General features: G+C 42.4%; 1 protein-coding gene across 1 annotated transcript in view; it reads right to left on the bottom strand.

Annotated features, from left to right (window-relative positions):
- Nucleotides 1-9,690: 9,690 nt before the first annotated feature.
- The window catches only part of PYROXD2 (pyridine nucleotide-disulphide oxidoreductase domain 2), an 11,092-nt gene continuing 7,696 nt past the window's right edge, over nt 9,691-13,086 (bottom strand). Inside the window, exons 13-17 of the mRNA XM_015816282.1 lie at nt 11,754-11,757; nt 11,306-11,460; nt 10,571-10,677; nt 10,153-10,273; nt 9,691-9,890 (exon numbers count right to left, since the gene is read on the bottom strand). Coding sequence (XP_015671768.1) covers nt 9,820-9,890; nt 10,153-10,273; nt 10,571-10,677; nt 11,306-11,460; nt 11,754-11,757 — 458 coding nt within the window. The 3' untranslated portion in view covers nt 9,691-9,819. The remainder of the gene's footprint in view (nt 9,891-10,152; nt 10,274-10,570; nt 10,678-11,305; nt 11,461-11,753; nt 11,758-13,086) is intronic.

Raw genomic sequence — 13,086 nt, 5'->3', positions numbered from 1 at the left:
TAGCAACACATTCACGGCACCTCCTGGGCACCTGCTACTGGCTCACACTCTGTGGCCTCATCCTGGCAGTAGCTGCTCCCTCCCCACTGCCCAGTGGAGCAACGAGCAGTAAACAGGAAGCTTGTTGCCTTGGCTGTAGCCCGCATCCCAGGCAAAAATGTGCTAGTGGCAACTGCCTGTTTGCTTATAAATTAAAGAGTAGGTTGCTGACATGAAGAGCCGGACAGAGGTGGAGGGGGGGGAAGCCTCAAAATAGCCCTGAGCTCATCATTCTGGCAAGTCCTTTTCTCTCTCTTTTCAGGGAAAGACCCATCTGGGATGAACTAGGCTATTTTTTACCAGTCCCAAACTGTGCTCTCCAACTTGATTTCCCATAAATGGAGTTAGCCCCACCCATCTGCAGGGCCCAGCTGAGAGAAGATGCCTTACACAGGATGAACCCAGGGAACTTCTTGACTACTTTCCTGGTGAAGCCTCGGGGGCTTCTCTTGTCAAGCCAGAGACTGGCCACACAGAGCTCTGTCTGCTTCTCTCTCCAGCACATGGCTTATGAATAAATGACGTCAGGGAACTTAGCAATTGCCAAAGTACCAGATTTTTCCAAATGTACTGCTATGACCGAGAGCAGGCAAATTATGAATGATGGGGCAGACTGAATCAGGACAAGAGCTGTTGCCTTCCCAAGAACACTGGAAGGGCAACTTGTTTTCAGGCCACAATGTCAAGTCTGGAGAGATTTGCCAGGGCAAACCAGCGCATGGAGATTTGTAAATATTATGGTTCCCTGTCCTGATCAACCTGAGCCAGCATATTTCTTATAATCAGGAGGCCCAACCTCTAGGTGTGATTTGAAGCATGGAAAAAATAAAGTACATGAATCAAGTTCAAAATGACACTTTAATGTACTGTAACTGCTTTCACTTCATCCCTTATTTATCCAAATAAAATTTGTTTAACACAACCTTATCCAAATTGGCATCTTTCAAATGGGACTGCAGTCCCCAGAATTCATGGGCTGAGTTAGCACGATTAACTTAGTAACTTAGTTATAGTTAAATTTGGGGGGGGGGGGATTGAGGAATGCAAACAGGATCTATTTCTTTGCAATTTAAGGAATTCAAAACTCAGTTCTCTCTCTGTCCCTAATATAACCTTTGAAAATTCTGAGACAAGTTAGACTAAATGCAACTAATTGGTCCAATGTTACCTTGAGAGCTTTGATACTAATTTGAGATTTGATCCATAGTCTTTCAAGTCTTGGCCATATTTTTCTTGATCTTATGTCCAAAAAGTTTGACTTTTTGAATAAACTAGGGGAATAATATAAATAAAGGAAGATATTTAGGAATATAAAAACATCTAAAATTATAAACACTAATTCTATGCACAAGTAAACAAATTTCAGAGATAGAAAAAATACCAAATAAGATTGACACTCAGTGTTACAAGAAGATAGAAGTTATGAACATGTTTGTATAACATTTTTTTCTCCTCTTAGAACGAGTGAGAGGAATTTTGTCCACTGCTGAGTTAAATTGCTTTCCATCCATCCTTGACTCTCTAACATAAATCCAGCATAAAATTATACCCCACTGCTGATCCCCATCCTGCCTCTAGTGTGTCTATGTCAAATAATGTTGTCCTAATTGTGTACTGTATATGTAGTGCAGGCTAGGCGAAAGTGATGGCTGAGCTTTGCTGTCCTCCTTTTCAATATGTCATCACACAGGGAAAATCATCTGCCAATCAGGGCACTGCAGCAGAAATTGGCTGGGTCCAGCACCAGGATTTTGCCAGGATCTCCAGACGGCATCATCTGTTGCTCCCTCCTAAGCTCCATTCTGTCATAATAAAATTGGGGGGAAAAAACCTCCAAAAATATCACAAATGGAGTTTTTGGCAGAGGTTTAAGGGAAAATTACATTTATTTGAAATTTATCTCCCCTTTCTCTCCTTTTTACGTAGTAACCATTCTTTTGTATTCTGGAAGTGAATGCAGAAGTGGGAAAGAGAGAGGGCAGTATTTCACTCTTCCTGTTTCAGCCTGTTATACTATTTCATGTTATACTATTTGGGCAGCAGCAGCAACGTTATCAAGTAAGCTTCATGTTTTGTGTCAAGAGAGCGATTGGCAGAAGTATCCAGATCATGAACCAGCAGAAAAGGGATACACCTGCATCAGTCTGGTTAATAAGCTCTTTCTGATCAATTATTCTACTGTTCACCTTCCATGTCATAACTGGAGAATTGTAATAGAAAGAACACATCTTAAGGATGCTGCTGGACAGTATTAGAACAAAGGGGAAAACACTACTTTAGCACTAGTACTGACTTAAGCCAGCCTCGCTGATGGACTGTGGAACAAGATGAAGGCAACGTGATGGGGATGAGTGAGAATGGCTGTTGTCAAGGAATGACTATCAAGTACAAGTAGGGGCAGAGGAAGAATTCCTAAGTTCAGGTGTATTCACTGAACTTAAAAGAAAGTTGTTTTCTGAAAAAGTGGAAGAATTTTTTTTCATGTCTTGGAGATCCATACATATCTCGCAGCACCTTGTTCTTCAACTAAACACGTTTGAGGGGGAGGGAGGCAATTAGAAATAAGAATTATGGTGCAGCAGCAGGAAACTGGGGAGGGGGATGAAGTTAATCCCCCCCCCCACGTTGATGCCTTATTCCAAATTCCTCCCTTCCTCATGCTATTTATTTGGGAGAACATCAATCACTGTGATACTTTCACCAAGCTCTACTTTTCTCCTTTCTTAGAGCCAAGAGCCCAGGGACAAGGCCTGGATGAAGGTTGTGGAAAGAGAGTGGGGATTCATCTGTAGCCTCTCTCAGATCACTCCTTTCCTCCACAACTACAGTACTTTTCATCCAGAGAAAGAGATTGGGGGGTTCGGATATCAATTTCTCACAACGTGCCTTGTTTGGACTTGATGTTAAGAGCTGGTATCAACATCTTGTACATTTTAGCTGCGCTCTAAGACAATATTGCTTATGACTCAAATGGTCGCCAAGAGCAGACCTGCACCAAGTATCGTGAATAAGGGGGCTTTCAAGTGTATGGCTCAGATTGGCAACTTGGTTTCAGTATCAGAATTGAATCCCCCATCTTTCCCAAAGAAGATAACATTCTGCTTTCTCTCAGGTGTCCTAGTTGAGAATATGGGGGAGCCACCTTACAAGCTCATCGTGCCACACATTGCTATGCCCAAGCATTCCCTAGGTCACAGGGGTAGGCAACCTTGGCTCTTTTATGACTCGTGGACTTCAACTCCCAGAATTCCTAAGCTACCCCTGCCCTAGGAGTTATGTTGAGACCCTTCCCCCTTCTGCTTCCAAGCAAGGTCTTCAGATCTTCCATAACCAAGACCCTCCTTTTCAACCAGTTCCCTTCCCTCTGAGATACTCTGAATAATGATTTTAATTCTTTTCCTTTGTTTTACTTTTTATTGTTAAAGTACCCTAAGGATAGAACGGCAAGGCATTAATCACATAAATAAATAATCCATCCCTATCAACCTTCTCTCTCATTTCTTAGAAGAAGTGATTATAGCATTAATCTAGCATGAACAGGTAGAAAACAATGGCCAAATGTCTCTAATTGGGCCAAGAGGAATATCAAAGCATTACAAAGAAAAGTAAATCTTGCTTCCTCCCCACACCCCACAACAAGCCAGGTTTGGGGCTTTGATCCCGTTCATCAAGAGCAGACATGCCTGCACCAATGCACATGCAAAGGAAATATCTTGGGGGTCTAAGTAACCTATGGAGTTCTGTCACCCCACTGACTTAGTCCACTTAATTTTCCAGGCAGGGTATAAACGAGCCTCTTTCCTCCCTGCGTCTCTCTTGGTCAAATGTTCTGCAGAAGGACGACCTGGCCGGGCACATTGGTCACCCCATTGATCGCCAGGATTGATTCGGCTGCGCTCCCCAGTTAGAACCTCCAAACAAGCTCAGAGACTTGCACGGAAGACCTACTGGGAGGATCAAGAGATCCTCTGCTTAATGAGATTTGCCATCTGTCTTTCACTGGCTCAATTTTGCCACGCATGGCGACATCTCTCAGGCTTTGAAGAAGAAAAACGACTGCTCCTAGCAGTGTTTCTCAACCTTGACAATTTTAAGGCATGTGGACTTCAACTCCCAGAATTCCACAGCCAGCATTGCTGGCTGTGGAATTCTGGGAGTTGAAGTCCACATGCCTTAAAATTGTCAAGGTTGAGAAACACTGTTCAGACGGTCCTCCGATCGGAAACGTCGAGCCAGAGATTAAAGCTGGATTTGTCCTTCCAGGAGCCGCTGACAAGGGCGAAGTTGCTCTTGCTTTCCTCCGGCACCGATTTCTGGCCTCTCTCCCTCCTTCTGCGCGGTCCCCGACAGCCCCGCGGCCCTTTCTGCCCCGCGGCGGCCTGCGGGGGCGGGAGGCTGCCCCTTACGCGATCGCCTGGACCCAGGGCCATTCGCCCGGCCGACGTGGCAATGCGGGGAGGAACAGGCCCTCCTCCGCCTTCCGAGCGCCAGGCCCGGGGCGAGCACGTGTCAGCCCCTCGGCTCGGGATGCATCCTGTGGTTAAGCCTGGGGAGCAGTTCAGGCGGCGCTAAAAACAGCTCAGGCGGGAGCTATTCTCAGCCCGTCAATATTTATATAGCTGTCTCAGGTGCAGCCCCTCGCTCCGGGGAAGCTTTTATTTCAGGGCTGGTGGGAGTTCCAGCGATGGGGCGAAGCGTCACACGGCGGAAATGGCTTCGAGGCCGAGCCACAGGGTGGGAACCCCTTGTTTCAGCGAGGAAAAGTGAGGGGGCGAGGGTGGGCCGCTTGCGCCCGTCTTTCCAGTCGACGAAGGGGAAATGGGCAGCGGCTGAGGGGCGCGAAAGAGCCCCAGGGCCAGAAGCCAAGAAGGGGCTCATGTCCTACGCCAGTGTTTCTCAACCTTGACAATTTTAAGGCATGTGGACTTCAACTCCCAGAATTCCACAGCCAGCAATGCTGGCTGTGGAATTCTGGGAGTTGAAGTCCACATGCCTTAAAATTGTCAAGGTTGAGAAACACTGTCCTACGCCGTCTCTCACGCAGTACCCAGACCCTAGCTCTCTTTTACTGCTGTCTCCAAAGGTGCTCTTTAACGCAGCGTTCCTCAAAAGTGTCAACTTTAAGATGTGTGGGTTTCAACTCCCAGAATTCCTGAGCCATAAATTTGAGAAAGGATGTTTAAAAGTGTGCTGCCTGTGATTAGTAGCCTAATCCTCCAGAAATGTGGCCAGTCTCCCTTGAACACAATGTGTATTGGCAGCCGTTACCACATCTGATTACAGTGAATTCCACAGTTTTATCGTGCTGCATAAAGGAGGACTTTCATTTATTGGTTATGGACTTCCTGCATTTATTTTTAAGGAGTGATCCTGCTTTCTAAATTATGATCATAAAAAACTACATTCGCTCCCTTTTTTCCTTATTATAGATTAATTCCTGCATATATTCCTCTAATCTGCTGACTCTGGAAACCGCTTAGAGCGGGCTGTAAAGCACTGTGAAGCGGTATATAAGTCTAAGTGCTATTGCTAATCTGCCTTTTCTTTTGCATCCTTTCTAGCAGCAGGTTGGGCTGCTGTTTGATTGGCAGAGTGAGGGGTAGCTTGGAAAGTGTTCTCTTCCATTAGAAACCACGCATTATCTCAGAGTAATATTGTAGTTTTCAAGCACTTTTCATAAGTGTCGAGGCTGCAGGTTCACCCTCCTTTTTGTCATAGATTGTGGCTCAATCTGATCCAGTTCCTATCTCCAGAGTAACCATTTTCTTCCTGACAGAAGCCAGAAGTAAGAAAACTTCTAACCCTTTGCACCCCTGCTTTTTATTTGTCAACCGGAAATGCTGCATAAGAAGCCATCTGTATTCATATCCATCTATCTATGAAGCATTTCTGGATAATGTTAAACATTTATGTGCAAACCTATGACTCTCCTCACTGCAATCAGAGGAGGTCAAACACATGAGAAACCCTTCAACCTGGAGCAGAATGCCAGGACAGCCTCTTGAGATTGGAAGAAACCTGGCAGATACAATATGGATAATCTCTGATGTGTAGAGTAAACGAACTAGTATTGCTTTTAATTTTTATTCATTGCCTCTGGCGAAAGAGACTGTGCCCCTTCTAAATAGCATGTGCAAATAAGTCTCAAGAAATACATAAAGGGATGAAGAACCAGGAAGAAACTTTTGTTTTCAATCTGCTGAGTGAGATGACCAAGGAACTCTGGCTGCACTCATGAAACTCACTTAAATTGGTTAATTCATTTTATACGTTGGCACAATGTACCCAAAATGACTGGATTTACACAGCATGTTAAGCCACAAGGAAGCCTAACCAATGTTAACATTTGCCAGCTTTTACATGATGTGCAAATGCAGTTATTTAAAGCTTTAACTGACCTGACTAAGCATGTTGTACAAACACAGCAGTGAGTTCCATCAGCCAGTCTGATTTGGAAAAGAAGCACAGGGAAATAATTGCTGCTGTCAGCTGTCTTCTTAAGCAGCTTCTGCAGAAAACAGCATGGCCTTTTTGCTTCTAAAGGGAGGCAAAATTCCTGCAGTGTGCTGTTTGCATTGCTGTGGCTGCCTTTTTCAGCCTTTCCAGTAGTCAACTAAGAAGCTTCTGCAAATGCAGTTTAACAAAAGCATATGCAACAAACCATGACATCAAAATAGCAACACAGGGATACAAATATGACATGTATTTGCCTCAGGATGCTTGATGCAAATAGAAAGTTCCGTGGTTTATGTGATTACATCATGTCTCCCTCTCCTGGGATGCTGATGGCAGGTAGGGCAAAATGAAACACCTTAATAAATCACGTAGGTCTGTCTCCATGTCTTGATGAAACTGACTTGCCCAGGCCTGTTCTAGGCCTCTCTTATGCTAGTGTTGTTTACAGCAAGAACACAGAGAGATCATGGCTCAAAAATAGTTAATGTGGAAGTTCTGGATTCAGCTCTTGGCATCTCTAAGATAAAGGGATCAAGTCAGACAAAGAAAAAGATGCTCTCTGCCAGAAACCCTGGAGAGTTACAGCCAGAAGAGTGGAGGGTGACACTTCAACCTAATGTATATTTCCTTAGTATATTAAGATTTTCATCTTCATGGGCTGACACTGAAGGCAAAAGGAAAATATATTTAGAGAATGAACTTGAGCATTGCTATGCTTTATAAATCATGACTCAGGGTTTATCATACTCTGAACTAACCAGTTATGTAATTACTAAACCATCATTAGTCAACTCATGGCTTAGCAATCTATGTAAACACATCTTTTCTGGGAATTGTACTGAAAACTGGATTTTGCCTTTAACTTAGGACATCAGTACCAAGTATTATTATCCATTATAAATGTTTCCATTGTTAGCATTTTCTGTTTATGGAAAAGGGGCGATGGCAGATGACCCATGTTTTAGCTTCAGGCTGGGCCAGATCCTATATGTCCATCATTAGACACCTTGCTGCAAGCTAGATGCTGTGGACACAGCACTGCCAGATACTACCAGTAATACCAAAATAGCTGTGCAAAAAGTGAACACGGCACCAACAAATGAGAAATACAGCTGCATTAGTAAGGCTATGGAATTGCATTAGAACAGGGTTACTCTGTACTTGCTCTTTTAAACCCCCTAAATTTAAGTAACAATGCTTCCCTCTTGTGGCCATCTTTGGTCTAGCCGAGAAAGTTGCACAGACTTTGTGGTCTCTTGGATTATGGTGAAATACATTAACTTGTGTGAAGCAGTGATGAGCTGTCAGGCTGAATGACCTTAGAATCTGTGCCATATAAGTTGTGTGAATCTATCTACTTTCAGTTTATTCAATTAACTGTGATTAAACTAATCATGTCTTAGCAGAAAAGTGAAGGCCAGTTTTTGATTCTTTCCACTGTGATGTTTGTTCTGGGTTCAATTCAGTTCTGAAAAGTTCCTCTGCTACAACATCCATTCTTGACTAGATGATTCCTATGGGATGTAATATAAAATGGGGCCCTTTACAATGTTCATATAAATAAACATTTACATTTACAAGAAAAGCTAATTGTTCCTGCACTAATTCTTGTAACTGCAGCTACTACGATGCACAGCATGGTGGGGGGACTTAGAGTTAACAAGGAAATATTCCCAATGTGAACGAGCAGTGGTGATACATAGGGAGTAGTTGTATGGGTTGCATTACAACTGAGACAGGATATTTGGGGTTGACAATGTTTGGGAAGTAGAAGGCTCTGTTTATTTTATGTAATATGCTTCATCATTTCATATGATGTCTCAGAAATTATGTGGCTTTATATAACAATCTTGTCAGCCTTTGATAATTTCCTTCTTGGAAAAATCTACCAGCTATTGCTGCATACAACTTGCATTTACTTCAATTGATGTTTCTGCCAGTTCCTAAGGAAACCACATCGAAATGAATGGCTGTTGCTCATAAGCTGCAGTTGAGAAAGAGTAACATGAGGCCACTGGCAACCCCATCCACAAACACCATAACCTGCATTGTCTGTGCTCGCCCGTGATTGATGTGCTCCCATAAAACAAGAGAAATATTACAGTATTACAAAAGACGATTGGGGAAAGGAAGGTGTTTTTCAAACCTTTTATTAATCTCTGGATATTTTCTAGTAGGCAATGATTTTATAATCAGTTCTTCATATAAAACTCATTCATCATATACAGGGAGGGAAGGTACTGACATTCCTTATTGTGTCAATACATTTTGCTTGCAATCCATGCGTAAGCTGAGGTGGAGTATTAGATTTAAACTGATTTATTCCCACTGATTTCAATGGAATGGATAGCAGCCAAGTATTCTGGCTCCAATGCTTTGTGACTGAGATTAGCTGGTGCAGAAAATCCAACCGAGGCCGAATCAGCAAGGGCAGTTGGCTTCTGGCCACGTCCTGCCTGGATTTGCAGTCAGATTGCAGAGAGGTGTTTGCAAGCAGCTGCTTTTTGCTAGTGAGAAGAAATATGACTCTTTTGGACTCTGGCTCAGTCAGGCATATCTGGCTTTGGATGGGGAGCACAAGGTTAGATGACATGAATGGCAGTAGACCTTCCTTAACCCTCTGCTGAGGTGATACTGTAACAACCTGGCCTTGGTTTTGATCTTCTGGAAAGCATGACTCATCTACGCCATAAGCTGGTTCTCAGGAGCAGCATTTCAGAATGGCTGTATTTTCACAGGTCAAGAAGCAAAAAGCAAGATAAAGAGCACACCTGGGAGCTTTGGAAGAAAAGAAATCGCTAAAGAGCAGTCCAAGACAATCTGAACTAACGAACCTCAGTACAATTGGATTATTCAGCCAGAGAGAAAGCTACCCCACAGGCTTTCCTTCACTCATGACTCCGAATGTTCCTCTAACTGTAGAAAAAAAGAGCAGAGTGCATCCCTTCAATGGTCCAAAGAAGAGGAATAAGTTGTGGAACAAGATAGAGGGACAAACTCTGGATTAAATAATACAATATGAAAAGTATGTTAGTTGGTTATAAAGTCAAAATAGATTTCCAGAAAAGCTCAGCTACTGTGTTCATAGCATCTTTTGTGTCCTACATGAAATAGCAGTGGCTATTACTTGCTTAGTGACCATGCTACTCCAGGAGAAATGTATCGCAGTGGTATATTGAGTAATTTGTGATGAAAAAAAATATGAGAAGATTCTAGTAGAACAGGCCCCCAAATGCCAGATAAGAGAGTTCATTTCAAAGGCTTGGATTGGAGAATGCCAGATTTCTCTCATTTTGAGCCAATGCAATAAATCCTGCTACTGGTTCACAGATTCTTGAAGTCTTCCAAGGCTACTCTAGCAGCATTGCGTCCCACTGCTCCCATTACACCTCCTCCTGGGAAGAAAATTGAGGCATTGAAGGAATAAAGAGGTTTGACTACAACAGAAAGTAAAATGGCAGTACTCTCAGAAATATTTGTGATTGACAGGCAGGCCCGAACAAATGACCCCCAACTCTTTCAACCCAACTAGCAGCCCCTTCTAGGATTATATTGCAGAAATGCAGCTTCCCATAATGACACTATGGGCAAACACATTTTATGTCTTTTTTATTGCAGTCTTGCATATACTACTCACACTACCCCTCCCAGACATACCCGGATGAGCACCACTTCCACAGAGGTACAGGCCTTGGATTGGAGACTGGTAACTGGAGTAAGCTGGCACTGGTCGGGCAAAATATAACTGATCCAAAGACATGGCTCCATGGAATATATTCTGAAAGCCAGAGGCAGTGTCAAATGAGATATTGCTGAAGAGATAGGGCTTCTTATCCATTTCCCAGCAGAAAGACAGGGAATAGCTATCCTGTGGCACTCAAATTCTAAGAATAGCAGATAGAATAGATTTCCAAGACCATTTTACAATCAAAAGCAGGAAGGATCAAAAAGTTTCCTTACGATGATTTATCAAATGAGCCTTCAGAGGGTGGATGGATTTTAGGCAAGGCTACTGGGAAAATTAAGGTATATAGTCTCCTAAATTGATAGGGAGTGATTCTCAGTAAATACATACCCCACCAGGTAGACCAAAGATCTGCTCAAGGTCTGGAGGTGTTAAAACATCTATGCCAATGATGGATGCCTTGAACCCAGGTGCGTAGGCTTCAACACTGTCAAATACTACAGAGAGAGAAGATATCTGGTAGGGACCATAAATCAGGAGTAGAACAGAACTCCCCCAAATTAATCTCTGATATGTCCAGGTTGAACTGGAGAACCTCTACCTTTAATCTTGGAATCTCCTCCCAGTTACTGTTGAAGACACTTAAACAGTTGGATCCATGGTCTGATATAATATAAGGCAGTCTTGTTATTGGCCGAATAGAATAAAAATACTTGTTTCTTGGTTCAATGCAAATCAATCATCATTTATCTAGGTGGCCCCCCAACGTCTACCTTTTAGACAGGTTGGAATGCAAACCTTCAAGAACATAAAGCTATGGATGCTCTGTGATTAAATCATCCTTCAGTTGCTGCTAGGCTCCTGTTCATTCCAAAAACTTCCCTGTTCATCATGGAAATGCACACGGCTGTTCTCAGAGGTTATCTCTGCGTACTGAAACTGCAACTAAGAGCAATAAATCCTTCTAAAAGAGTAAAGGAATTAACATTTTGTCCAGGATATAGTGATAAGGTTTGCATGAGTACAAAGGGGGGGGGGGATATTCTTGCAAATGAAAGATACTCCTTAGGTAAATGCAAGATTTACCCTTTATACCAAGATTACTCCCTGCCAGGGTTTAGGTACCTCGATTGGCATAGTCCTCACGGTCACGGGGGTCCCACTGTTTTTCATCAGCAAGCAAATAGGGGGTGTATTGGGTAAAAAGTGAAATCACATGGCAGCCTGAGGGAGCCAAGGTCGGATCCAAGACCGATGGAATGCACATCTCAATCACGGGCCTAAACAACAAGAAAGAAGGCAACCTGTGACTCTTATTCCCAGAGTCGCTGGCTGATAGTTCTCTTTCTGTGGCTGCTAAGATCATGCTTCAGTTTTATATTAAAATGCTGGACTGGCCGTAATACAATCTTGCCAGCAGCTTGTAACAGAAGGGAACTAAATGAGGAACTTGGCCCCAAGCCAAGAAGATAGCCCAAACCTTGAAACAAATCTTTTGAGAAGACGAAGACCTAAAGTCTGCTGAAGGATAACAAGTCCTACTTGTTTCATAATATGTACTGATTTTGCAAACCTCGCTGAAAACAATAAACATAAATCCAGAGGTGAACAAGAAGTAGCACTCCAGTTCTTGCAGAATGTCAACTTCTAGCATCATCTTTAAACTAGTTGGGGTTGCTGGGAATTGAAATTCAGCAATATAGGGGGGAAAAATCACCCATTCCTAGCAAATACTAGTAGCAAATTCAACTCTTCTGACCAATAGAAGGGGAAATCAGAAGGAAATTGGTCAGATGGCAGATTAATCAGAAATTATTGGTCAAGATTGGTCATTTTATTGATCCTGGGTCCCTTTTGCTATTCTCATAAAACCAAGAAAATACAAATTTGAAAAAGGCAGTTTTCATTATAGATAATAGATGTCAGCTTATTTGGAGTATATGATTCCCAGCATAAGGCCTAAAATTCCCATTTTATTTATTATGGGATTTAAATAGTATAGTATAACCTAACAATGCAATTCCACATACAATTTATTTGGGAGTAGGCCTCAGTAATTCCATGAACTTAATTCTAGTGAGTAAACAAGTATATAATTGGGCTGTTAATTTCCTTTCTTCACAAAGCACAGATTGAATGCCAAAGTGAATTATTATTCTGGATTTTAAATGGTATTGTGCACTTAAAACTGTTGAATAAATGATTACTGAGAGATGGGGAAAACAGAAAACACCAGCAAACTCTTTGTTGTTGCAAAGAGATGGCACTAGAAGATCAAACCAGCAATGCAGAATGTACATCTAAATTAGAATTTCTGCACTACATTCAAACAGGAACAAAAGCCTGACAAATGTTGCAGTGTCTCAAATAGCTAATGAAACTGTGTAGCTGCATGCTTATGTAGGAAATTCACAGTCATATAATTATACCAGAAAAGAATCTGACAATATCTGTTTGTTTTGCTACAAAATGAGCCTTCACTCATTAGACCAAGATCAGATCATGGCAAGGGCTTTAGAGTAGGAACGCTGGAGAGATGAAATTTGTGTTAACAGTTTAAGTCTGTGCTCTCAAGTGTAGGAAAATCGGATGTTTAACTGAAGGGGACTGCCAGATTGAGTACTAGGAAGGCTACTTAAAAGGATAGCTGGGAGCAGGTCCAACCACAATACTTTTAAATATGCATTAAATAAGAATCTCATATATCAGAACTGGGCTGACTTCATTCTCTTCTGTAGCCGTTATCGTTACTCGACAGGGTAAGAAAAAGTAGATTATAAAGTTGTCTCCCCAAAGCTAAGAAGACCTCAGTTTATACAATTCTCAATTACCAGTCTTTGCCATGTTGGTTGGGAATTATAGGACCTGGAATCTAACATTACTGGAAATATCCAGGCCTTTTTTTT

The sequence above is a fragment of the Protobothrops mucrosquamatus genome, unplaced genomic scaffold, assembly GCF_001527695.2.
Source record: "Protobothrops mucrosquamatus isolate PMUCROS unplaced genomic scaffold, P.Mucros_1.0 scaffold419, whole genome shotgun sequence".
Lineage (NCBI taxonomy): Eukaryota > Metazoa > Chordata > Lepidosauria > Squamata > Viperidae > Protobothrops > Protobothrops mucrosquamatus.
The sequence above is the reverse complement of the archived record's forward strand: the minus strand, read 5'-3'. Positions and strand labels throughout refer to the sequence as shown.